Raw genomic sequence first — 25,892 nt, forward strand, 5'->3', positions numbered from 1 at the left:
TTTATAGCCCGGTCCAACGCGGTGTTTTGCATAAATGTGGATGCGTGACCGATATATATTATACCCGATAATTGATCTATTTCAAAACAACTGGTAGACCCGAGCGTGCTGAAACGATAGCTGATGAACGGCACGGCAACCTCGACGGAACCCAGGAGCGACAGGGCCAAGCTTCCGGGGGGGGGGGGGCATTGTCAATCGGGACTGGCTGTGAAAGACCACTGCGTCTGATCCAGAAACGCAAGGCTATTATGGTGCATCAGAAACACTCCGCAAGTCCTTGTTCACTAGCAAAAACATCCCCATCGCTCGGCCAAACTAGGGGTCCATTAATCAAGGAGCTCTCTTTTGTGGTGCCTTTCAATGTACAAATTTACATTATATGCTCAAGTGCGGCCTACTATACCTTTATAGTAGATATCTTGCAGCTTTCAACTGCCATTATGCGGCTTCCTTGACTTTCAATGTACAAATTTACATTATATACTTAAGCGCGGCCTACTATACGTTTACAGTGCATACCATGCAGCTTTCAACTGCCATTATGCGGCCTCCTTGACCAAATCCCAGCATTTCCGCATCCCCGTGCCCATGGACTCCGTGTCCACCTCCTCCGACCACCGTCCACTCGCCGTCCCTCCCACACCCACGTCCTTTGTCCCCTCGAGCCTGAACAGATGCACATGCATCGTCAGCTTAATATGCGAAAACAGCCACGGCACGCTCCCCAGCTCTCCCACATGTTCAACCTCCTCCTCGTCCAGCACGCCCGCGATAAACTCCTTGGCCAGCTTCTGGCGCTGGCTCGCCGTGACGTCCCTCTCGAGCATCGAGCTCGGAAACTCCCACAGCCCGGCCAGGAGGCCCTTGGCCGGCCGCTTGTGGATCAGGTGCCTGCCGTCGCCGCGCACGACGGCGCACACGAGCGTTTGTTCCTCGCGGACCGCCTTCTTGGCGACTTTGACGGGAAACTTGCGCGCGTGGTTGGCAATGGCCTCGACGTCGACTTTTGCTGCTTTGGCGGGTGGTTTGGTCGAGGCGGGCTTTGTGAAAAAGGCAGAGAGCGTGGCTTGCTTGCCGCCCTTTTTGGCGGCCGCGGGAGGCTGGTTCTCAATGTCGTCGGTTTCGTCAAAGGGTTCGCATACGCCGCACATGTCTTCCATGTCTGTGATGATGTCCTCGGTATTCTTTGACTTGTTGCTCAGGGCAAGCCCTTCGCTGTAGGCGCGGCAGGTCGCGGTGATGGGGCACTCGCCGCAGTTGGGCCTGGGCGCGCACACCGTGCTGCCCAGCTCCATGAGCGCCTGTCCCCAGCGCCCTGGTCCGTCGCTCCTCGTGTCGTCTGGCGTGACTGTTTTGTCGTCTTGGCCGTCGAGAGCCACCGCATTCACAAGCTCCTCCGCAGCGACCCAGATCATGTCAATCACCGCCTTGTCCGTCTTGATGTTCCCGTACAGGCCGAGCTGCCGGCTCAGCACGCGCAGCACGTTGCCGTCCACCATGGGCGCCGGCCGGCCAAACGCGATGCACGAAATCGCGCCCGCCGTGTACCGCCCCACGCCGGGGATCCTGTCGGCGAGGTCCTTTGCGGACGATGGCAGCAGCCCGCGCATGGACGAGTCGCCGACGGCCAGCTTGGCGGCCTCGTGGATGCGCGTCGCGCGGCTGTAGTAGCCCAGGCCGCGCCACGCGGCCAGCACGTCGTCGGCGGTGGCGGCCGCCAGGTCCTGGATCGTCGGCCACCTCTCCATCCACCGGTTCCAGTACTCAATCACGACGGCGACGCGCGTCTGCTGCAGCATAATCTCGCTGATCCAGACCTCGTACGCGCGCTTCTCGAGGGTCCTCCGCAGCGCAGCGTCGTCATCGGAGGAAAAGTCGGCGGGGTTCACCCACGGCTTGCGCCACGGCATGGCGCGCGTCGCGCTCACAGAGTCGAACCAGGACAGGAAGGCGGCGCGGCCGTCGGCGCCGCGCCCCCCGTCGAGGAGCAGCGGCTTGTGGTACGCGAGCGTGTGGCATCGCGTCGGCGGCAGGCTCGGCTTGAGGTCTGCGGTGGACTGGTGGAGGATCTTTCGGTAGGCGTCGATCTTGCTGCTGGTTGAAGAGGCTGTCTTGCGCCGCTTGGCAGGCCGCGCGGGGGATGCGCTTTCGGAGTCGCTTGCGCTGGGCGATGGGGGAGGGCTGGCGCGTGCTGCGGGCCGACGCGTGACGGTCCTCGTCTGGCCGCGCATGGTGGAAAGGACCTTGTTGAGGTTGATTAAGGGTTGAATGGTGAGGATTGAAGAGAGGATGTGTATTGGGGTAGATTTATTTTGGGGTAATTGCAAATTCCGTGCCTCTCATAGGTCGCGGTGCCGGTGGCCGATCGCGACTTTACGCGTGTGGAGGCGTCAATCGGGCCCGCGCCGTGCGTTTCCTTTTTAAGCCACTTGTACAGCGACATCACGAGAGGGCCTAGGAAATGAAAAAGAAATTCGAAAATAATGAAGCCTACTTGAAGAGAAAACCAATTTAAAGCATATTCAGAGCTACAGGTAGCGCTAGAAGCTCGCTTTCGGAGAGTCATGTATCTACGACGAGTACATACCAAAGCACTGGAAACCTCGCAAGCATTCCTCAATCGACAGAACTGTGAAAAGTGGTGTTTTGAGGATGCTCGAGAGGCTAAACACGCTTTCGAAAGAGGCTGAAAATGAAAAAAATAAATATAAATATAGCAGAGCGTGCCGTTAAAGGAGATAGACGTGGTAGCCACGATACTTTGACAAGTGTAGGGTATCCCGCCAACTTCAGAAGTGGCTACTGCGGGCGACCGTCTTGTTCAAAGACACGAAAGCGAGAGTGACTGCATTGAATTTTTTTGGATCAGTCATAACATTGAAAGGGGTTTTCTTTTCATTTATGAATATATGCGTGCAGCTGCGGAGATGAACCTGCGTGCAGTCTACTGGCCTGTCTTCTCGCCAAACATCGACAAGTAGCCTGAGTGATTCGTCGAATTACTTGTTGAACTACGCCCAGCCGAACTACCTTACGACATCTCAAATTACTCTGAAAGTATCCTGCAGTGCTATTCCAGGAATCTGACGTGTCTGCTGAGTGTTCCGTTTCGGTAGCAGCCGAGCGCCCGTGGCTAGCCAGTTCTGCAGGGCCGGCCCCACCGCCGTCATCTCCTCACGACATCTCACTTTCGCATCACTAGCCTATCTGCATCGCCGGGAATCATGTGAGGCTGAGGCCCCTAATAATCGACCGGGTGTTTAATCGATTGCGAGCGGAATCGAACCATGGCGCCCACAGATGCGGAACGCAAAAAGGTATGGGCGCCTAGGGTCCGCACAGGCTGCGAGATCTGCCGGTATGTCCACAAACGCGAGCCTCGTTCACCCACGTACTGACGTGGAGGCACAGAGCGCGCCGCATCAAATGCGATGAGACCCATCCTGTCTGCAAGCGATGCGCTGTTGGAAATCGAGCCTGCCGTTATACATTGGTGACACTGTCGAGGCCAGCCGAGACTACGCAGGCGTTGAGCAGGGCGCCGTTCTACCAGGCTGAGCCTCCAGGTTGGGATGCGGCACAAGCGATGCGATTCTGTTGGCTTCCCCCGGACCACGGCTTCTGGAATGTATGCTGACGTGCGTAGTTGTGGATGTGTCGATACCAATGTACTCCAAGTTTCAGGTCGTCGAAAACGCCTACGACGCGCAGTTTGTCCCGGGCTCTCACATCTCCGTCTTTCCCTACCAGCCCGGGTTCATCATGATGATGACGTGCCAGCGCATCAAGTTGGCGTCGCTCAGTCGCAACGTGCCCGTCAAGCGCGGCCAGGGCTTGGGCATCGAGCACCTGTGGGACGCATTCTACGAGCAAATGGCGGAGACCATGGGCCATCTCAATAAGCACATTAGCGCGAGAAGTCGGCCGGGCTATATAATCTCCAGGATTATTGACTTGCTGAGCGTCGAAGTGAGTTCTGATTCTTGTACGGTGTATCAGCAAGCTAACACGTTTCAGCTGGCTATTATGGGCTCGCCTTGGCGGGCGCATCTACAAGGCTTCTTTGCGGTGGTTAGCTTATACGGTGGTGTTTCTCGCATGTTGAAGACGTGGCCACGAGTCATTTTTGCACTTCATTATTGTCTCATGTAAGTTTCCCGTGCGCTTCGCCGGAGAATGCTACTTACGCGGCCAGGTATGCGGTTGTCGGAAATGCGTGCGCCCCGGCTACTGACCAGATTGCCGGGCTCGACTCGTGGAGCGAGGAGGAGATACTTACAGTGTATCAATTCACGTTTTACTTTGAGTTTGGATGCCCAAGCCAGGTCGCTCTGGCGATTATCCGAATAACACGCCTGCGTGTCCTCGCCGCTACGAGCAGCCTTGCTGCACCGGATCCGTTGAGCAGTATAGCAAAAGAGATTGCGGAAGACTTGCACGCATTCGTGCCGGACGAGTGGAGCGAGATATATCCGGTCCCGCACGATCCCCTGCGGCGACTGCTGGCGCGCATGTTCAAGGTGGCGACGATTCTGTACGCTGTGCTCTCCCTACCGCCAGATCTTGCACAGAGTTTCGTCGGTTTGACTGAAAAGAGGGAGCCACCGGCCAACCCGCGCGTCTACTATCGAATAATACTGTTCGAACTCATCGACCAGACAGAACCCTACATCAAAACGAGCGTCCTCAGCTGGGCGTTTGCGGTGCTGGGGGCAGCGTACGCAGATGGGCCGGAAGAAGGCAAGACGAGGATATTGAATCATCTCAATGCGATGCAGGGGATGGAGAATGTCGAGTGCGGCGCGACGACGATGCTGCAGGTGTTTCCGAATTTCTGGGCGTCAGGAAAGACGAGGTGGGAGGACTGTTACTATACGCCGTGCCAGGTCATGTGCTGATGATACCCGTGCAAATTTGCCAAAAGCTATGGATGAATATTTTTGACTATGCAATGCAGTGTTTGCTGTAATTTGTAGAGCTGATTGCTGTTGATGACTACGTCGCTGCCGGTTAGCAAACGATCCGAGGACCCAGTTGCCAGGGTCCTTTGGATGCCCAGTAGATCCAGCATTCTCGCCAAATGCAACATGGGCCGATTGATTGTGACGGTTGCATCTAGATCCAGCTCGGTGAGTTGTCCACTTGAATCATTCAGCTGTCGCGCGCTGAGGCAGCCCGAGGCACCCCAGCGAGGCTGGGTGGGGGAACGGAGAACGTTACAGCGGTGTGCGGGGAGCGTTACCCCAAGGATCTGGGGTATGCTGCATGCAATATGCAGCACAGCAGATGATGGATATGGGGTGAACGTGGGATAGAATTGGGATTAAAGAGTGTGCTTTTCCAGTACGTGGGGAAGAGGCTCTTTTCTTTATCGCGTGGCCCAGGGAGTCCTCCCACCCTCCGTCCTGTCCGCTGCGTATGGAGCTGTTGGCGCGGGTGCAGCAACCGCTGAAGCCACCCTCGAATGACCGCTATCGCGCCCCTGGGTACAGCGCTATCGGGTGGATGGGTGGGGGGACTGAGGGCACTTTGGGGAAGTTGTGGGGGACACCGGCTACTGTAAATAGAACACGAAGCAGACGCGGCAGACTCCCCTTGATAAGAACAATGTCTTTTGACTGCGTCGTATCAGTGTGTGCTTACTTTCAGGAACAATGTTTATGCTGTAGAGGTTTGAGCAAATGGGCGCGGCATACATCGGCGAACTGCCGGCCGCCACGAGCCCACCACCGCCTGTAAAGGGCGACGCCTCAGTAGTCATTACAGTGGGCTTGTGCGCCAATGCGGGGTTGGCAGGCCGTCGCTTCAGCGCTGGACTGGCCTGCGCCTGACCCCCACAGACGGTGGTGCGAGTGTCCAACAGCAACGACGCGTGGAGAGACGGGAACAAGCTGTGTTACCTGGAGATATAAACAGCAGCAGCCAAGACTCAATCGACCATAATTATACTCATCTGGCACAAACAACATTCGCCTTGCAAACCGAACCCCCAGCTTCCCCACACTCCCCCAGTCCTTCTAGTGCCTTTTCTCCAAGTGGGGGTCAAGCTTGCACTGTGGGGGGACGAACCCATCCAGTAACTAGCTCTGTCGAAACACCCTTTGGAACTAATTGACTAACGTAGAGTTGCATTACCTTTTTAAAGTTGGACCAGTTCCTCTTTCTTTTTTAATTCTTCCTTTTCCCCTAAACCCTCCACTTTCTCTACGAAACATTCCATCTCGACATCTTTCTTTATCCTTGGCTCCCCCGCAGCCATGGGCAAACAACCTGTCGACGATGCTCAGCCTGAGCTGCACCATGTTTCCACAGCGCAGGACGACCGCCCGGCCTCCTTTGACAAGAAGGACAATGGCGCCGACATTCGCGAGATGCAGGGCAACGCCAACTTTTACGAGACGGTCAGCGCGGCGCCGCTGAATCCGTGGAGCAAGACGAGCATTCAGCTGTACTTTATCCTGCTGGTTGCGGCCCTCAATGCGACGGCCTCTGGTTTCGATGGCGTACGTTGGGAATTCGCGGTCACGACTTTGATGTTGAAAAGAGGCTAACAGGCTCACAGTCCATTTTCAGCTCCATCAACGCGATGCCGCAGTATCAGAAATACTTTCACCACACTGAGCTCGGATCTGCCACTGGCATGTAAGTAACCCAAATTGGAAGAGAATATCTTGCAGGTTTGTGTTCTAACTGAACCAGCATCTTTATGATTTACACCATTGGCAACATGATTGGCTCCCTCTTCACCGGCCCCATCTGCGATCGCTTCGGTCGTCGCGCCGGCATGATGACCGGCGCCGTTCTCATCATGGTCGGCGCCGCCGTCCAGACCGCTGCCCAGTCCGACGCCTACCTCCTCGGCGGGCGGTTCGTACTCGGCTTCGGTGTGTCCATCGGCACGTCGTCCGCGCCGACATATGCTTTGGAAATCGCCCCTCCTCAATGGCGTGCCCGAGTCGTCGGCTACTACAATACTTGTGAGTCGACTGCGCTAAACCATTTATTAATGAATTGACTCGCTGACACGTCGCAGTCTTCTACACTGGTGCCATCCTCGCCACTGGCGTCGCTTACGCCTCCATCAAATCCCCGGGCGAAACGGCATTCCGTCTGCCCCTCGGCCTGCAGCTCATCCCGCCAATGTTTATTTTCATCGGCGCGCTCTTCGTACCCGAGTCGCCGCGCTGGCTGACCATGTGGGGACAAAAGGAAAAGGCGGCTGCTATCCTGGCCAAGTACCACGGCGGCGGCGACATGAACCACCCCGTGGTGCAGCTCGAGCTGCGCGAGTTCGAGGCTGGCATCGAGCTGCAAAAGAGCTCCAGCGTCTGGAACTACCTGGGCCTGCTCAACTCCCACAATGCCCGCTGGCGCTTCACCATGATGGCCTTTATGTCCGTCTTTGCGCAGCTCAGCGGCAACTCTGTCCTGACGTACTACCTGCCATCCATGTATAAGCTGCTCGGTGTCAAGACGCCAGAGCGGAAGCTGCTGCTGACGTTTGCGAACACGATCGTCTCGGGCGCGGGCGCGGTAGCCGGTTCGGCGCTAAACGATGCTGTTGGACGCCGCACGAAGCTTTGGGTTGGTAGCATTGTGCTTGCTGGTCTGTTTGGTGGCGTCACGGGCTTCTCCAGCTATTTTGAGGGAGGCAAGACTGATGTCAGCTCGACCATTACCAACGGTGGTATTGCTTTTGTACGTATAATTTGTACATCTTGCTTTTGCTCCAGTGCTAACCTGTGCAGATCTTCCTGTTTGGATGTGCGTACTCCTTCATCTACACACCCCTCACGGCTACGTACTGCGCTGAAGTGTTGTCCACTCCCATGCGAGCCAAGGGCATGGGAATCGTAAGTTGTCTCGCTGTTGCTCTCCCGGAAAAGAAATGTTCTAATTTTTTCAGCACGTCATTCTGTCCAACTGCGCCAATCTCTACAACACCTACGTTACTGCCGTCGCTCTCGAGGCCATTGACTTTCGCTACTACTTTGTTTTTGTCGGCCTCAACATTATCTATTCCGCCATCTGGTATTTCCTGGGTGTCGAGACTCGTGGTCGTACCTTGGAAGAGATGGAGGAGGTGTTCAATGCCAAGTTTCCGCCCAGAGCGGCTCTGCAAAAGGCCGTCATGGTAAAGCAGAAAGATGGCCACCTTGCGGATGTCAGCGCCGTGGCGGGGGATGTGGAACGTGCCTAAGAAAGTAGTGTGGTATATATTGAATCAAGTCTTTCTAATAGAGCAAGCATATTGTCCCTAAGGTTGATAAAACAAAGGAAATGAGATGCAACAATGAGCGAATGACGCGGTACTCGGTGCCTTTTATAGGAGCCGTCCTCGTTATCAGTATCATCTTCACCAGTTTTTAAGAAAATGCACCAAAACCCTGCAAACCATTCGTCTTGTAGCAGAGGGAATAGCAAATTTTTGATCTTCCACCGTGTGAGAGCCCCATTCTGCCTCAACGCAAGATATTGCCGTCTCCCCATTCAAAGCCGCCTTGTGCGGATCAGCACCAGCCGCCAAGAGTATCAGTATTATTTCAAGCCTGCAATATCTGATGGCGTAATGAAGGCATATTCTTTGACCACCGCATGCAAAATGGTGTGTTCATGCGCATCAGGTACGTCTTCGGCGTGATCTGCAGCCCAAACCGTCCTCAGCTCTTTCGTAGACTCAAAGACCGCAGAAGAACAAAAATGCGAGAGCCTCTCCCATTTCTCGTTCATAGCAAATGTCCCCTGGCTTTGCTGCATTAGCTGCTTGACCTGATGAACATTGCCACCAGCTGCCACTTTCTCCAGAATCCACGGCGTAGATACAAAATCTTGCGGCCTAAGGTACCTCAAGGATTGCAGGCACTCTTCGCTATGCAAGGGCAGCGACGCAACAGCAGCTAGGATTCGATCTGTGATGACGAATTGTCGCCAAACTTTCCGATCACCAGTAAGAGGTACTCCGCTCCGCTGAATCCTCTAGCAAATCCAAAATCGTTTCTTCTGTCAGTTGAAACCAGGAAAATGGACAACAGTCTGAAAAGTAGAATGCCACGTTTGTTCTGGATATCAGGGGATTAGTAAGGCGACGAACGGCCGCAGAAGCGTGTATGGCGAGCTCATCTCTTCTCCATTCCATGCCGACCTATGTGTCGCCGGTAGTCGTTTACGAGATCCGGCTCTCGCACTGCGAGTTCCTTGTAGGCTCGACCCCACAAGTCTTCTGTGATGCCATCGTTGACGACCTACGTGGCCAGAGCCGGAGACCCGCCCCCAGAACAGTCTGGCGTGCTGGTGTCGCGATCCTTGACCGGGGCCGGCGCCAAAGGAGATTCTCGCGAAACAATCGCTTTTTTTAATCCGGGCTTTGTCACGCTTGAACAGATTGTGGAAATGCTTTGTCATAATGAATTTCTCTGGGTTTGGGAGAAGCGTAGATGAGGTAGTCCATGACCCCGCCCTCAAAACTATCCAGCAGTTGCAGCTGATATGCAGGTCAAGGTCAGGCTGCAGCGTGCATAGCCACAAAGGCAGCCCAATGGCTCAATCATCGGCAAAGGCAATAATTGTGATTTGTTTATAATGGTGTACAGCTACACTTTCTAGTTGAAATTATGTACAAGCAATTTGCGGTAATACAGCCAATGTGCTGAAAAGAAGTGTAGCAGGTACTCAGCAGATTATGAAACGAGCAAGTAATAAAATCATATGCGTAAGTGGATATACTGTAAAATATGTATCGTCGTTCTGCTAACCTAATTGGCCTAGGACTGCTAACAAAGCATCCACTACAATCGACCCCAGTACCTCAACTGCTCTTGGAGCAAAGATACCTTGAAGCTTCGTTTCAATCTTACACCCGCTTTGCAGAGGAACGCCATCGAACCTATCTTTTAGAAATAGAAAGGCATCGCCCAGCCCCGTGACCGCTTCTGCGCCGTGCTCAGATAGAAGATGTCTGACGTATTTAATATCCGCACCCTGCGCACATAGCTTTTTCATCACAGCGTCACTACCAGCAATGGGGGACAACTCATCCAACACTCCGTTGTAGACGTACATTGGCATTTGCGGAACACCATGCACACCCATGAGGCCAGTTGTCTCAAGGACGGCTTGTACTTCGGGGAATCGGAAGAGGTCATCGAGGGCGTATTTTGAATAGCTAAACATGTCTTGGAAAGCAAATTGAGCAATGTTGGCGGGAATGCATTGAGTCCCAGCTTGCTTGAATGCGGAGGCTTTTGATGGAACAAGGACTTCATCAAACAAGTATGTCAAGTTTGGGTATGCTGCGGCGAGACCGAGGATAGCCGCTGGGATTAAACCGGTGGCAGGACCTTTGTTCATAGCGAGAGCCGAAGCAGTGAGGTTGGCAATGGTGCCCCCAATTGCAACACCCGCAAAGCTAAGCTCAGGTGCATATGACGGCTGCAGCTCGGCTGCCCATTCTGAAGCTATTGAACCGCCAGAGTATCCCCACATTTGATATTTCGCAGAAGACGAAACGCCTGTGATATTTTCGGAAGCTAGAGCAGCACGGATCGAGTCGAGCGTCGCTTGGCCAGCTTGAATACCGGATGAAAAAGCGGCGCCCGGTCCTTCGTAGTCCGGGGTATTGACAATCCACCCCTGCTTCAGAGCAGCTATGATCAAAATGATCTCGACATTGGCGGTAATGCCATTTAGCGGATTTTTTATGCTTTGGAGGGCATAGGAAGGGGCGCAGTTGATCCAGGAAGCATCCTCCGCGATTTGGTATGACAAGAGCTTTGATGGATCAGCATTCTCTGGCACAATGATAGTTGTGACTGTCGCTTGAGGTTTGCCTTGGCTGTCGGTGGTCCGATAGAGAAGCTGGTATGCGCCATGGACCTTGATAGGAAGAAGGTTCAGTATTGCGAGAGGGTTGGGGACACTCCTCGATCGCAAAATCGTTCCAGGCTTAGAATTTTCGTAGCTGGCAGGCGGGCTATAGAATGGGTCGTCAGAGGGTGGAACGGGCGTTATACCACGTTCTACTTGTGCGCCTGGCGTCGTTGGCAGGGTCAATGACGCGACGAAATGGGCAAAAGCCAGAATAAATTTTGTCCCGCGCATTGTTGCGAGAATGTTGAAGATAAGAATATATACTCTGGAAGACAGAAGCGAAGTGTTGCTGAAATAAGTATAGAAAATTGATATAAAAAACCCCAGGTATAAATACCATCATCCCAAATGCCAACTTTGGTGCTCCTCATAAAACGCTAAGAACACAAAGACAGCGATACCGAGGCATCAGCACGGTCCACTCGCAACACTTTTCTATGGTATCTGCCGAATACAGACTTTGATTTATTGTTCGGCGTCGACAACATAAAATGCTGGAAAGTTTCAACCATAATGCCGCCTAGATCCTGCTCTCAGAACAACCACAACCCAGCGTCCCGAAGCGGGCCAGTCGGGTAGAGGGCCGAGGCAAGAAGCAATCGGCGACAACCGAGGCAGAATCTCCCCGGAGCCTTACCATTTTTTGAAAGGGTTCCCCGCACAAGAAGCGAGCTCAGACCCTCTCGCGGTGATAGGACGTAGGATTTAACAAGTAATAATAAACAAATCGACCGAAACAGGCGATCAACTATGTGTACTAATTGCAGTAGACAGGCACCCCGCATCACCCCGCAACGTCTCTTTCAGCCGTGACCCACCTGGGAGGGCTCGAGCGCAGCGCAAAAAGTTAAGCTTTAAATCAGTAGTACAAGATGAATCGGGCTGTAATGAGATGCAGCCGTATGTGGCCCCATGGTTCAAACGAACTAACCTTGGCGCGAGACTTGGGCAGTAAGATTCTTGATTTTCTCAGTAGAGCCTACTTTGAATATTAGAGAGTCGGGATTTGCCAGAACATCCATTGCGTTGAGGCATCCGCTGTCCTGCAAATCCCACTGTTGCGGGCTTACATGCCCACAGATGATGATGCATGCCAGGTTCCGCATAAATAGCCGGCTACTGCCTCTCCCTCGACTACTTGTCATCAAAACAACGCAGTATGCCCAATCAATTCTTTTCTTACAGCTACTCTGGGAACCGCAGACATCATGTTGATTGTACGCTGCTTCCTGCTTGCAATCGCACTAGGTCAGTCCACGCTTGCCTGGGCCTCATAAAACTCCATCGTTTCATACTTACGGAGTTCCAGCGTGCCCCTTGGCATCTGCTGTTCCAACTGCATCCGTCTTGGCCGAGAATCAAATCTTGAAGATGCTTAAGGACCTTGGCCAAGATGTTCAGCGATACTCTGCAGTTATTAGTAAGCTTTAGTCTCTTGTGCTTTCTGCCGACATCCTCTGTGTACCGGTTCTAGTTGGCCAGTTCAGGAGAATTCGAAAATCCCATCCGGTGGTATCTTCATCTAACATGACTCAGAGACGAACGCTGTGGCACAGAATGCGCTGTCACCCGAGGACGGAAATAGTGACTCGATAAATGCAACGCGCGATGCGCTCAACGGCATCATAGCTTCGATCCTTGAAACCACCAAGTCTCTCGAGTCGACTGTTGCCGAAAACGGCAGTACTTTCCTGAAGTCGCCCACTACAGCATTTGACGTCGGTGTAGCTCTTCGCAACATGGTTGTCGAGCTTGGCTCGATGTCTACCACGGTATCTGGCATCTCTACTGCCCGTGAGTGTATCATCAACAGTCAAAAAGTTATACTACCTTGCTAATGGTAGTCTTCCTAGCTGGATCCTTCGAAGATATACTTCATGTCGTATTTAGCGCTTTGCTTGCATTGGTGAACGTTGTCGGTGGATTATTAGTTGGAATCCCAGGCATCGAACCATTACTGAGAGCTATTGCAGCACTTGTCAGTCTTTTTCCCTAGTCAGTTTTCACATGTCCCAAAACCAGTTCATTGCTTGAGGCTTTGCGTGACACAATCTCGCATTCTACCATTGGTTCGAGTTGAGATTGTCGCGAAACTAGACGGTAGCTATTGAGAAATACACCCTAGATCTCCTCATCATATCCGCGTCTATTGTGATACCAGAAATGGCACTATACAGTAGAGCATTCGAATCTAAAATTGCGTTTGCTTCCTCGCGTTCTCTGAGGGTAAGAGTTGCAACACCCTTCAGAGCACCTGCAAACAACAACAAAACTGAACGATGAATGGCTAGCTCATCGCTCATGCCCAGGTCTTTCTCGGCTATGCCACCGAATATCGCAAAAGCAGTTACATTGCATACGGGAGGGTCGCAGTGAAAGAAACCTCATTGCTTACCCCGCATACAACGTTGTCCGCCTTCGCCTGTTTAGGTTCTCCGTACGAGGGACCTCGGTAGGTCGCACTCACTCGCACTGCCTACCTAATCCGGAAGTGATGTCTGCGTTGTGAAGGCACAAAATAGTGAAACGAGCAACAATTATTCAAGCCCTCATGCGCGCTTTGCGGGTTTCGTAATGTAAGTACCGAAAAGTACTCGCGGAAGGCCGCGAACCTGGCTCATTTACCAAGTCCCACGATCCTCTCCATTTAAGTTCCAGACAAATTTCAACAATTGTTATGAGCAGCACAATGCGGTGCTTGTTTGAGGGGCGGGAAGCCGTACTAGTCTCCCTAAATTACGTTGGGGAGTAAAATGTGCAGCTTAGTGAGCCTTGTTTGTTTCTGGAAAATTGGCTCAAATCTTACCCCAGAACGCTCGGATTGTCCCGAGAGCCCAACTAACACCACCTAGGCTACCCCTCCGGCGCCAGCGAGCGCGTTGCAGCATTTCACGTGGGTGCGCCAAGCTACCGAAAACTAGCTACTTTCTCAAGGAATGCGTTACTCTCAATGATTTGAATCACAAAGCGGATGTAGCGAGTGCAACCTGTTGGAATTGCCGGTGTCTACTCCCGTTCCTCTACTTAATACGAAGCTTCTCCGTCACCATCGTCGACGTCGAGAGCACGCCGCTAATCTAAATAGATTACTTGTACAGTAGTTACGCACTAGTTTGCCGCAGAAATAGGCCGTTGTCCATTAGCACAAGCAACAGTGCAAGTACACCAATTGCTATTGGATGCGCAAGATTATCACCGCCATCCCACACCGAGCCATGACTGTCTTACCCCGCCTTTGTTCCTCTTACGAAGTACCACCGATCTAAAGATCAGCCACAATCCTACACTGCACATCTCATTTATTGTGACCGACGCTTATGCGTGCAATATAAAAAGTGACACGCCAGTGAATCAAGCATATAGCCGATGAAGCAGTCCTCGTGTAGCCTATAACATGGTTTTTGTAGTTTTGCGTATGGGAGCAGGCAGTTCCGTTTCTATAAAGCTCGATGTCTAAGTTGTTCTCTTATCTCGGACGTATCGATTAGATCCATGATACTCATCCAGCTCACGAAGAGCTATCTTTCAAAATGAAGCCAGCTGTATCTTTTCTTTGCATCTTGCTCTATGGCTGTCAACTGTCCTGTGCCTTGCCTGGCGCAACAAAGGATGATCGCGCAGCCACTGAAGAACGTTCCAATACTGTCAAAGTAACCTTTCGAGGTGGAAGCGTTATTGGAAGGTCTCGTCTCGGCACTGAAGCATTTACTGCCATCCCTTATGCTGAACCGCCGGTCGGCGACTTCAGACTTCGGCCGCCACAGCAATTCACGGGCACACTGAAAGATCACGATGGAACTGGACTCTCCCCATCCTGCCCGCAGCACTATGTCGACACTGATGCAATGGATCTGATCAGCTCCGTCGCTTCTGGCATTCTTAAGCTTCCATTCTTTGACAGACTGACTGGCCAAGAAGACTGTCTCACCCTTACGGTTCAGCGACCTGCCGGAACCAAGCCAGGAGATGGTCTGCCCATTCTCTTCTGGATATATGGAGGCGCATTTGTCCTTGGTGGCACGAACACTTACGATGCTACTAGCTTTCTGGCTAGAGCTGTCGATCAAGGCCAACCCTTTATCATGGTTTCTGTCAATTATCGTCTGAATGGCTTTGGTTTCATGGGAGGGAGAGAGGTACTCGAGGCTGGCGTCTCGAATTTGGGCCTCCTGGATCAACGCCTGGGTCTACAATGGGTCGCAGACAACATCGCCGACTTTGGCGGTGACCCAGACAAAGTGACCATCTGGGGTGAATCAGCAGGCTCCATCTCTGTCTTCGATCAGATGTTGCTTTTCGGAGGTAACGCGACATACAAAGGCAAGCCACTATTTCGAGGTGCCATCATGGATTCCGGAAGTGTGCTGCCAACGGATCCAGTGGACTGTCAACAAGAACAAGAGTTATTTGACGAGACTGTTCGCTCGGCCGGTTGTTCTGGAGCTGCAGACACGCTTCATTGCCTACGTCAGCTTCCGTACGAAAAGTTCTACAACGCGGTGACTTCCGTACCTGGCATTGCATCCATAAACCACCTTCAATGGAGCCACATTCCGAGGCCCGATGGCAAGGTGCTCGTGGAGAGCCCGGACGTCATGGCCGCGAAGGGCAACCTTCATGCTGTACCCTTGATTATCGGCAATCAAGAAGACGAAGGTTCTGTGTTTGCTATCATCACGCCAAACCTCACATCCACAGATCGCATTGTCAATTACCTGTCCGAGTATGTGTTGCACAACACTTCTCGCGAGATGATACAGCAGTTTGTTGACATGTACCCCACAAGCCCTGCTGCTGGTAGCCCATTTCGAACCGGGTTCCTCAACGAGCTGTATCCTGGCTTCAAGAGAATGTCAGCACTTATAGGGGATGCAATTCTCCATTTTCCCCGACGTTATGTTCTGGAGACTGTCAGTCGCGTCAAACCTGATACCCCAATGTGGTCTTATCTTGCCTCGTATGACTATGGGCTGCCATTTGTGGGAACTTTCCACGGCTCCGACATTTTGCAAACATTTTACGGCTTACCCCCAAACCATGCTGAAAAGAGCTCAAGGACATACTACTTGAACTTCATTCATAACCTGGACCCGAACAAGGGGGTTGAAAATTACGACAACTGGCCGCGTTGGACGGAAAGCGAAAAGCTCATGTGGCTCAAGACGCCATATAACAATGACCTTCTTGGCGACGACTTCCGGAAAGATCGATCTGATTTCTTTAATCAGAATATCGCCAGTCTACGCTACTAGGCCGCACTATCTAACCAGGTAGCGTCGTGGAGTATTTTAAGGCAGGCTGCAGCATGCGCAAAAAAACAACAACACGCAGAGTAAAATTCTTTTACGATTTCAATTTACTTCTTTTCTTGCCAACCTATCAGTCTTGAAACATGATTCGTGATGTTCGGCCTGGCTTTACGCCTTGCTACAGCGTAGTGATGCTCCAGTGGACAAACACTCGCCAAAGTCAGAATCCGAAGCGCAGGCGTACTAGTTGCGGGTGTCAGCGCCTGAAAGCGCACCGTGCTTCCAATAGTGTATACTGATACAATTTTTAATTACTGCAGAGGTATGTTTTAAAATTATAATCGATCTAAATTGAATTGTTCTCTCAGTAGAAGTGAAGCAGGCGAATTCCCCCACCCGCAGAAATAGTTGTCGGAATGTGCATATGCTACGGCAGTCTAAGCCAGTAAAGTGAACATCAACGTCAAAGAATCCGCACAGCGTTGTCAAGCTCTGCTTTCCCTCCCCAAATGCCGGAAGGAAGGGAAATATTGTGACGATCTACTGCAACGGAAATCTTCCCCGCATTCTTGGTGACTGAAAATTCCAAGAAAACAGCTTGCTGTTAGCTCCGGCGCGCCCGTCAACTAATGCCACGAACAAGTTCGTTGATAGCACGCAATTCAATTTATGCGGAGTATCCGATAAATATGAACAAGTAAAAATATTCTGCTGTGAGAGGAATAGGCTTTCGTCTGCTTGTAAGCTGTGCAAGCCCGTGATAATCCATTCAGTGACCAACCGGCTGCCAAGCAAAATTCCAGAATGCATTGAGAGACACAGGTGCAACTGAAACGCATTCACGTTTATGCACCAGCACAGAATAACCTTAAATTTTTCTTCTAGAAGCTTTCTTCTCAGTGATTGCTGTGTGCGAGATTTCCCTAGGCTTGCTCTTAGCAGAGTTTCATGACTCGCGCCCGCAGAACAGCGCCGCGCATACCCCGAAAGCTAGGTTGAAACCGGGCTTCTGCCTCCCGCGTTTCAACACCGAAAGCCGTTGAAGATTTTGATAACCATAAATATGTTTGCGGCTATTAGTGATATAAATAAGATTGATGGATTGCCATGCCAATCATCGGATCATTGCAGATCGTGGAATTCTACTGTTTCACTGCTAATTACATTGCCACTTCAACGCTCGACCTAACTATTGCATACGGTCATCATGATACTGAACTTGTTGCTTATGACCGGTTCGGTCGCGGCCATGGCGCCGCACCCCAAATTGATGAAGCAGGCCGTCAAGGCACCGCCCTATTTCTCTGCGTCGGATTTCCAAGCCGCTGCGGATGCTGACCCGTGCGCGATGATCAGTAAAGCGTTCGAAGCTGCACCGAGACAGAAAAACGCAACGGGGCCTATCATCCTCGACCTGCCGCCATCAGTAGGCACTGCATGCCTCAAGTCTGTTCCAGTCGCACCGGGGCCAGACGTGGACCTCCTCGACTATCTCGGCCCCTACATTGAATACCAGAGCACACTTGAGCTCCTTCAAGATCCACCGGAGGAATATCTGCTCCCAGGAGTGGACATCATAGGAGGAATGAAGGCTATGAAGCAAAAGCTGAAGAGCAATGGATATGAGACGCAGTATGATTTTATGATGGATCTTCAGAGTCTTGTATGTAAACCAGGCAAAATTCTCGGCATGTTGTGCACTACTAACAAAACTCCAAATAGTTTGTCGCAGCCAACGATAACCACTTTGGATATACCCCAGGACTGCTCAGTGCCTTTCGCCAAGCTCGAGAAGCGTTTGACTTTGTCTCCATTTCTAAAGATGGACTCGAGATGCCGCAGGTTTACGCAAGCCAGGACATCTTTACCGCTGGAAATCTGAGCTACACTCCATCTCCCATTGACACCATTGATGGCCAGGACGTGTTCGAGTTTTTGGAGAATGATGCTCTGCGAAATCCTCAGGGCGCCCAAGATCCGGACGCAAGACTGAATAGTGTGTTTCGTTCTGTTCCTGCCGCGGCTGCCGGAATTCCCAGTGGCGCCCAGACTACGGTTTTCGAGATCCCAGACAACTACACTATTGTGCATAAGAACGGCACGTCGCGAATGGTGAAAACATCTATTATCACGCTTCCCACGATTGATCTCTGTGAGATTCGATCTGGGGAAGACTTTCAACAGAGATTTGAAGTCCCTCCTCGGAAACAGCCGACACCTTCACAGCCACCGGAAAAGAAAAGGCCACAGAGTTCCCCTCCTCCTGAACCGACTCTTCCTGGATACCCGGTACCGCTGGTCAAGCACTCCAACAGCAACGTCGCTAGCTACGCTCTGAACGATACCGAGCTAAGCAACACTACCGTCATTTCCTTTCTGAGCTTTGTCGCTCTCAACGTTGAGGATCCACTCAGTCAGGATTTTGATCTCAATTCCTTCGTGCGCGAGTTTGGCGATGTCATGGATCGCACTGCCAAAGCTGCCAAGGATCAGGGCCGAGGCAAGCTTATCATCGACATGTCTGCCAACGGTGGCGGCTCATTGGACCTTGCCGACTTTGCCTACACTGCCTTTTTCCCAGGAGCGCCATTCGACGCTTTTGATCGCTATCGCTTGAATGGTGGTCTCGAATTGACAGGAAAGTTCCTGAGTTTTAATGAGTCATTGCAAGTGCTTGTCGGACCCGCGGGTCTCCCCTTTGGTGCTGACAACCAGACCATTGATGATCCGAATGCCTTTTTCGAAGCTCCGCCTGTGAAAAACCAGAAATTGACGGCGGCATTTCATAGAGATACATCTGTTCCTTACCTTGACCGACCAGATGTTTTCCTACGTGGGTATGAATCAGAACAAAAGATGGGCGACAAGAAGCGCGAGGCGCCATGGAGCCCAGAGGACATTGTCATACTGACGGACGGACAATGCGCATCGGCTTGTACCATCTTCACAGGGCTGATGGTGCGAAACTTTGGCATTCGCACAATTGCGCTGGGTGGACGACCCTTGAACAAACCCATGCAGGCGATCGGGGGTGTCAGGGGATCGCAATTGAGTACCAATGCGGAAAATAAAGGGCTTATCACGGATTTCGTGCAAGCGGCCTCGCGCAACAGAGATGGCCAAGACGTTTTAAGTCAGGTGGAACGGCCAATCCCCAAGATCCAGGACCCGCCCGTCTTGCCGTTTATGGAAGATCCTGCCAATGGTGGCAGTGTCAATTCACGCAATGCGTACAGTGGGGACGATGTTGACGGATTCCCTTTGCATTTTAAGTACGAGGCGGCTAACTGTCGACTGTTTTATACACAGAAAATGGTTCTGGATCCAGCGGAATCGTGGCGACAAGCGGCCAAGATTGCCTGGGGTAACGGCACTTGCGTTTCGGGTTCAACGGTCAATAAAGATGGGAGAATAGGGAGTGAAGTTCTTCCATTTGACAGCAGCGTGCGCGGCACAGCCGTAGGAATACCGCGGCCAACCCTGGAAAGTGGCGCCGCGAAGCCGTCGCGCACAGCGACAGCGTCTCGCACGGCGACACTTTCTCCATCTCCATCCTGCAAGTGCCAGAATCAGGGTCCAGAGTCCAGAAACAACACTACAAAGGACAAGTGTGGGAGCCCGAAATGAAAACACGGCCAAGATCAGGAGGCAAGGACTGAAACTTGCGAGAAATTTCACCTGATCAGAGAGAATGGATGAAGAGGGCAGGAGCCCAGTTATATAAAGTATAAAATATAAAATATATACCCTTGTCGCGGAACTTTTTCGACAATTTCCGTGACGGTGCTGTAGAATTGCGTGGCCGCACGAGTCAACCTGTTTCAAAACCGGCCCACAACCACTTTAACTCCTGGCATTGTGTACAGGCTGTGGTGTGGATGGTCCAGTATCGGGCCACATTTGTTTCGCATATCTCAGTGCAGTTTTCGCTTTCTTTAAGCTGTCTCGGAGGTAAACCGCTCTCCAGGCTCAAATCCCAGAGTGGAAGCGTCTCCAGTTTCCCTTCTTTAGCATCTGATTGACGCGAATCCGCGAAAGACCCGAAGTTAAACATCAATGATTCCAACGGGTCGAGTTAATTACTGAGCTCATAATGGATACGTATAAGTGAAAGGCGAAAGACCCGAAGTTAAACATCAATGATTCCAACGGGTCGAGTTAATTACTGAGCTCATAATGGATACGTATAAGTGAAAGGCGATATACTTTTATTAAGGCGCAATGGCAGGTCTTACACAGCCATGTTGCGAACACCCTTGACTTTTTAGGCACTGGGTCGTCCCGGTTTGGACCATTCCAATATTGGCCAAACCTTGTCTAACTCGCTTGTGACGTTAACGCGCGGCGGGTTGAGTGCAACTGTGTATCTCTCGCTAGCATAACTTGACTTCCCCGCGTTCTCTTTTGATCGCAGGTGACATCACTGCGATATGTTGATTATTGCATGAGTAAAATGAGGCTGCTGCGCTGAGAAAAATCGCAGCACCTCGCTCTACCTATTAGAGCAAGATTCCCGGTGGCTCCAGAGATGGACTTGTGTTGATTGCGGGGTGCTAGCGCGCTGCCACCGTCACAGCGCTTTCTAAGTTCTGACTGATCGAAGCTTGTCCGCCCTTATTCATAAGTCCTTAGTGATGGTCCATATCGTGCCCAATTGACCAATTACCATCGCAGAATTGGTTCTGTAAATCCTGACTGATTCTTACCAAGACTTCTATAGCAAAATGGCCGACGCCGGTTTGCCGACCGTGCGACCGGAACTGCGAATATATATCCCATCTTTGGCCAGTGTATACGTAGCCTCACTTACCCACTTTCTCTTTTGTTATTATCAGGCAACAATACTACGATCTTGCAGACATGGTACCCATCAAAGAAAGCTGCGTTGATGTGCTCATCATTGGTGCTGGCCCAGCCGGTCTAATGATGGCCGCTTGGATGGCCAAGTGTGGTATCAACACGCGCATCATCGACAAGCGCGGCACCAAGGTCTTCAACGGCCAGGCCGATGGCCTACAGTGTCGCACGCTGGAAATTATGGAATCTCTGGGTTTCGGCCACCGCGCATGGCGCGAGTCCAACCACATGCTCGAGGTCTGCATGTGGAATCCAGACGAGGCTGGCATACTCCGCCGCAGCGACCGGATCGCAGACACGTTGCCCGGTCTCAGCCGTTTCCAGCAGGCAGTTCTGCATCAAGGGCGGATCGAAAGATTTTTCCTAGACGAGATCGAGGATTGCAGCGGTATTCGTGTTGAGCGCGGCGTCATGCCCACCAGCCTCAATATCGACGAAGAGGCTGTTGAGGACCAACATGCATACCCAATAACGGTTATACTGCGGCACCTAACAGAGGAAGAAGCTACGCCCAATCAAACAGCTACGGTCGCTGACGGACAATCAGTTCGAAATGGTATATATCGAAGCAACCTGGCAAAGGACGACACGGATGACCTCCTCGCCACGTCCAAGTTGAACGAAAAGGCCAACACGGAAGAAATCGTGCATGCGAAATATATGCTAGGCGCGGATGGAGCGCACTCTTGGACGCGAAAGCAGATAGGCCTTTCCCTTGAAGGAGAGTCCACAGACTACATCTGGGGCGTGCTAGACATTGTGCCGATCACCGACTTTCCTGACATCCGAATGCGCTGCGCCATTCATTCGGCCAACTCGGGTAGCGTCATGATCATTCCTCGAGAGAATAAGCTGGTGCGCGTATATGTGCAGCTGACAACGACGCAAAAGATTGGCGATGAGGCGGGAGGCCGCGCGGACCGCTCAAAAGTCAGCCCAGAAGTCATCATCGGTGAGGCGCAAAAGATTTTGGCGCCATACAAAATTTCGTACAAGAAGCTAGATTGGTGGACAGCTTATCAGATTGGCCAGCGCGTGGGTACAGAATTTTCAGTCCATGAACGAGTCTTTCTCGCCGGCGATGCTGTACATACGCATAGGTTAGTGAATCTCGGTTGAGGAACGAGTGTGCGGAACGCTAACGAGTCTCAGCCCCAAAGCTGGCCAAGGTATGAATGTGAGCATGCAGGACAGTAAGTGATAGGGTCTCGTTCCTTGTGCGGCGTTTCTCTAACGCTATCACAGCATTCAATCTCGGATGGAAGATTGCAAGTGTACTCAAGGGTCAGGCAAATCGGTCTATTCTCAAAACGTACCAGTCTGAAAGAAGAAAGGTGGCACAAGACCTCATCGCGTTCGACCACAAATTCTCTCGTCTCTTCTCTGGCCGTCCCGCCAAGGGCGATGCAGATGCTGAAGGAGTCAAGATGACAGATTTTAAGGACGCTTTTACAAAGGGAAACCTGTTCGTCAGCGGAACCAATGTGGACTATGGTGCCAGCACCATTGTCGCCAAGGCTGGTGATGCGTCAGTCCAGGGCGATGGCACAGATGTCTTGGTAGGCGATGAAAAAAATCGCCTCATCTCAAATCAGGAATTGGCTCCCGGTCTCGTGGTTGGCAAGCGCATTCCGAGTGTCAAGATCCTGAGCCAGGCCGACGCCCGCCCGTGGCATCTGCAGGAACTTCTTCCAAGCAACGGCCGCTGGCGCGTGCTCGTGTTTCCAGGCGACGTGCAGAGTCAGGCGCAAGCGGCTCAGCTCATCGATGTGGCTAATAGTTTTGACGCTAGCAACTCTTTTGTGTATTGCTTTACACCCGCTGGCGGCCCTATCGACGCGGTGTTCGAGATTTTTGCCATACACAGGGCGCCACGCACTGCTGTCACCATTTTCGACTTTCCTTCGATCTTCAGGAGATTCTCTGAGACTGACGGCTATGACTATGACAAGATCTACGTGGACGATATCTCGTATCATGAAGGGCACGGGAAAATCTACGAAGAATTTGGTATTGCCGAACACGGCTGCATTGTGGTGGTGCGTCCGGATCAGCATGTCTCCTACATTGGATCATTGAGTGAGCCCGCCGCCGTGACGCAGTTCTTCTCTGCCTTCATGGTACCACAGATGGAGTAGCCTAGTCAGTCAAAGATCGTGGTGTATCTTTACTGAACCGCGGAAGGCAGATGCGCCTCGTTATTAGACTTTTGTCAACACGGTATTTAAGGAGAGCGCTACTGGGGAGAATGCGACTGACTTTTGAGATCAGACTTGAACGTTGCTGCAAATGCTTCAAAGTTGGACCGCACGACAGTTTGCTTTAAAAAGAACCCCGGCTGTTGTGAGCTGATCGTTTAGAATCAAGCACCAATGACATTAGACGGATGCCGCTTTTTTGGTAACTTAATGAGTTGAATCTGTCATCGCGCAAGATATCGTAATACTAAAAGAAAATATTGCGCACTGCGATCTACTTTCTACGATCGCTAAAGAGCTGGCTACAGGGTATGCCACTAGCAGCGCATGCGATCAGAAGATCAAAGTTAGCGCGGCCAATTATCACGCTTCCAGAATAATTTGATTCATACGATTAAATGGTCACTTGAGATTGGCTGACTGACTTCTGCCAAAATACTGGCGGTGGAGTTGTGCAGTATGATCGTGCCGTGTTGGTCCCAATAGTCGTATAGGCCATTCATTATGTGATTGTTGAGTGAAGGCCGCGCAGCCAAACGGCATAAGTCGCTTGTTCAAAAAAAAATAAAAAAAAATAATAACATTGAACACGTCTCCTGTAATCATTTCAAAAATAAGCGTGGTAATTGTTTGCTTCGTGGAACCCAATACCGGCTAGATGACGTCTGTCTTGGGAAGTACCCGGATGGCCAGGTGCCATCAGGGTAGCCGTCGAGAGCATGGCCGGAGTAATGAGGCAGACAGTAGATAATAAGCTTTAACAGTTAGTATGACCATCAGGGTTGTCAAAGAAACATGTTATATAAAAATGATAAGCCTGTCAAGGCGCGGGGTAGCTGTACCCTCTACTCTTACGGGAGACGAGCATCATTGGAACTTGTCCAGCATCACAGCTAGCTCATAAATTGCTGTTTATATGCTCAAAATGAATAATCAAGATATCCACGACGTTATAATAATCGGTGGTGGCGTCTGTGGCCTCGCAATGGCAGCCAGATTGCGGGAGCAGACTCCGTCGGCACTCTTCACCGATGAAGAGCATCGCCGGTTCCGCTGGATTGGGAAACACGGCAACAAGGTATCTCTGAAGCAGACCAAGAGTGGAAAGATTAAGACTCGTCGTCCTAGCACTGGCCCTGGATACAACATGTCAGTGCTGGATTCCACTGATGACCAGTGGCTGGCGCGATGGCACTACCTTTTCCACACGTACGAAATTTCTCATCTTCGAAGCCCGATGCTCTGGCACGCCGATCCTTTCGACCGCGACTCCCTACTTGCCTACACATACGAAAACAAACGCGAGGACGAGCTAGTCGAGATCCGAAACTGTGTTGGAAAGGAAGTCAGCAAGCACGGCCACAAGAAAGCAGCTGGTCGGCACTGTGGTGGGAAGTAAGTGAATGCCTTACCCATATGCACATGTACTCCTGCTAAGAAAAAAAAAGACAAACATCGCGTGTCGCTATAAATGTGCGAGACAAAAACGACTATTTCACGCCATCTTGTGGAGTGTTCAGAGACCACTGCGCCTCAGTGACCCAGCGCTACGATCTGGAAGCCGGTGTGTTGCAGAAAGAGGCTGTGCAAAACTTGGACTTTGGATACGTGGAAGCTTTTCCAGACGAGCCAGAGAAGCTGTTCACAGTCACCACAGACAAGGGTGTACGCTATGCACGTACTGTTGTCATGGCAGTCGGCGCTGCCAACGCCCCCAAAGTGCCCGTCATCCCATCCATGCCCAACGCCAACGGCCAATACCCGCAAGCCTGCCACAGCCTCCAGATCAAGGAATTCCCGGATCCCTATCTGAAAAGCCGAATCAAAGCCAAGCAGGCAACGAATGTTGTTGTCGTCGGTGGTGGTCTGACGTCTGCTCAGCTCGCGGACCTCGCCATCCGCCGCGGCGTCGCCCGAGTCTGGCACATTATGAGGGGACCATGTCGCGTGAAGCTGTTTGACTTGAGCCTAGAGTGGATGGGCAAGTATAAGAACACGGAGCAAGCCCGCTTCTGGCTGGCTGACTCAGACGAGGAGCGCTTGGACATCATCAAGACGGCGCGCGGGGGCGGTAGCATTACCCCACTCTACAACAAAATTTTGAAGAAGCATATTGCTGCGGGCAAAGTCGAGCTCATCACTAACACGAGCATTGTCGATGCCCGTTTCGAGCCGCGGGCGGGCCAGGACGGCGGCCAGTGGCACATTACCACGAACCCGCCCGTGGAGCTGCCACCGATGGACTTTATGTACTTTGCGACCGGTATTCAGACAGACTTTACGTCTCTACCGTATATGCAGACAATTCTGCGCAAGCATCCCGTCCAGGGGTTTGGAGGATTCCCATGCCTGAACGACGACTTGATGTGGAGCGACGACGTGCCGCTGTTCATGGTGGGCAGGCTGGCCGCGTTGCGCCTCGGCCCAGGAGCGGCGAATATTGGTGGTGCCATGGTCGGCGCCGAGCGAGTGTCGTGGGCCATTGAGGATATACTACGCCGATCGCAGCCAGAGGCGGAGAGCGACAGCCCTGCCATGGAGGAGTATCTCAAGGGCCATAGCAACATGTATAGTACTCTAGCGTGCGAGTAGTCGGGAAAAGAATGGGATTAAACGTTGAATGACTTTAGCGCCGCATTATTGAACTAGTACAGAAATGTAGAAGCTTGCGAATTGACATGCAACGTTAGAGCACGTCTTTTCTGCAGTTCTTCGCAAA

At 51.8% G+C, this 25,892-nt stretch overlaps 10 protein-coding genes across 10 annotated transcripts; 7 read left to right on the forward strand and 3 right to left on the reverse strand.

Moving 5' to 3' along the window:
- Positions 1-542: 542 nt before the first annotated feature.
- Positions 543-2,234, reverse strand: LMH87_008431 (uncharacterized protein; the record flags this gene model as incomplete). The annotated part of the gene is made up of 1 exon (XM_056198310.1): positions 543-2,234. One exon carries the CDS (start codon positions 2,232-2,234, stop codon positions 543-545), a length of 1,692 nt encoding a protein of 563 aa, XP_056057532.1.
- A 1,056-nt stretch (positions 2,235-3,290) lies between these two features.
- On the forward strand, positions 3,291-4,901 carry LMH87_008432 (uncharacterized protein; the record flags this gene model as incomplete). The annotated part of the gene is made up of 5 exons (XM_056198323.1): positions 3,291-3,361; positions 3,415-3,599; positions 3,650-3,972; positions 4,021-4,151; positions 4,199-4,901. The coding sequence occupies 5 exons, from the start codon at positions 3,291-3,293 to the stop codon at positions 4,899-4,901; spliced, it is 1,413 nt and encodes a 470-aa protein (XP_056057533.1).
- A 1,359-nt stretch (positions 4,902-6,260) lies between these two features.
- Positions 6,261-8,203, forward strand: LMH87_008433 (uncharacterized protein; the record flags this gene model as incomplete). The annotated part of the gene is made up of 6 exons (XM_056198334.1): positions 6,261-6,506; positions 6,566-6,645; positions 6,703-6,980; positions 7,037-7,701; positions 7,752-7,856; positions 7,910-8,203. 6 exons carry the CDS (start codon positions 6,261-6,263, stop codon positions 8,201-8,203), a joined length of 1,668 nt encoding a protein of 555 aa, XP_056057534.1.
- An 803-nt stretch (positions 8,204-9,006) lies between these two features.
- On the reverse strand, positions 9,007-9,451 carry LMH87_008434 (uncharacterized protein; the record flags this gene model as incomplete). The annotated part of the gene is made up of 3 exons (XM_056198345.1): positions 9,007-9,062; positions 9,146-9,245; positions 9,383-9,451. The coding sequence occupies 3 exons, from the start codon at positions 9,449-9,451 to the stop codon at positions 9,007-9,009; spliced, it is 225 nt and encodes a 74-aa protein (XP_056057535.1).
- Positions 9,452-9,893: 442 nt separating this feature from the next.
- LMH87_008435 (uncharacterized protein) lies at positions 9,894-11,100 on the reverse strand (the record flags this gene model as incomplete). The annotated part of the gene is made up of 2 exons (XM_056198356.1): positions 9,894-9,993; positions 10,061-11,100. The coding sequence occupies 2 exons, from the start codon at positions 11,098-11,100 to the stop codon at positions 9,894-9,896; spliced, it is 1,140 nt and encodes a 379-aa protein (XP_056057536.1).
- A 206-nt stretch (positions 11,101-11,306) lies between these two features.
- LMH87_008436 (uncharacterized protein) lies at positions 11,307-12,865 on the forward strand (the record flags this gene model as incomplete). The annotated part of the gene is made up of 7 exons (XM_056198368.1): positions 11,307-11,309; positions 11,565-11,581; positions 11,644-11,753; positions 12,055-12,117; positions 12,179-12,289; positions 12,406-12,663; positions 12,723-12,865. 7 exons carry the CDS (start codon positions 11,307-11,309, stop codon positions 12,863-12,865), a joined length of 705 nt encoding a protein of 234 aa, XP_056057537.1.
- Positions 12,866-14,399: 1,534 nt separating this feature from the next.
- Positions 14,400-16,121, forward strand: LMH87_008437 (uncharacterized protein; the record flags this gene model as incomplete). The annotated part of the gene is made up of 1 exon (XM_056198379.1): positions 14,400-16,121. The coding sequence occupies one exon, from the start codon at positions 14,400-14,402 to the stop codon at positions 16,119-16,121; it is 1,722 nt and encodes a 573-aa protein (XP_056057538.1).
- Positions 16,122-17,367: 1,246 nt separating this feature from the next.
- On the forward strand, positions 17,368-19,777 carry LMH87_008438 (uncharacterized protein; the record flags this gene model as incomplete). Its single annotated transcript, XM_056198390.1, has 3 exons — positions 17,368-17,781; positions 17,841-19,390; positions 19,582-19,777. The coding sequence occupies 3 exons, from the start codon at positions 17,368-17,370 to the stop codon at positions 19,775-19,777; spliced, it is 2,160 nt and encodes a 719-aa protein (XP_056057539.1).
- Positions 19,778-20,978: 1,201 nt separating this feature from the next.
- On the forward strand, positions 20,979-23,113 carry LMH87_008439 (uncharacterized protein; the record flags this gene model as incomplete). Its single annotated transcript, XM_056198401.1, has 3 exons — positions 20,979-22,075; positions 22,128-22,168; positions 22,221-23,113. 3 exons carry the CDS (start codon positions 20,979-20,981, stop codon positions 23,111-23,113), a joined length of 2,031 nt encoding a protein of 676 aa, XP_056057540.1.
- A 976-nt stretch (positions 23,114-24,089) lies between these two features.
- LMH87_008440 (uncharacterized protein) lies at positions 24,090-25,765 on the forward strand (the record flags this gene model as incomplete). Its single annotated transcript, XM_056198412.1, has 2 exons — positions 24,090-24,568; positions 24,622-25,765. The coding sequence occupies 2 exons, from the start codon at positions 24,090-24,092 to the stop codon at positions 25,763-25,765; spliced, it is 1,623 nt and encodes a 540-aa protein (XP_056057541.1).
- Between the last annotated feature and the right edge of the window lie 127 nt (positions 25,766-25,892).

The sequence above is a fragment of the Akanthomyces muscarius genome, assembly GCF_028009165.1.
Source record: "Akanthomyces muscarius strain Ve6 chromosome Unknown contig_16, whole genome shotgun sequence".
NCBI classification, from domain to species: Eukaryota; Fungi; Ascomycota; class Sordariomycetes; order Hypocreales; family Cordycipitaceae; genus Akanthomyces; species Akanthomyces muscarius.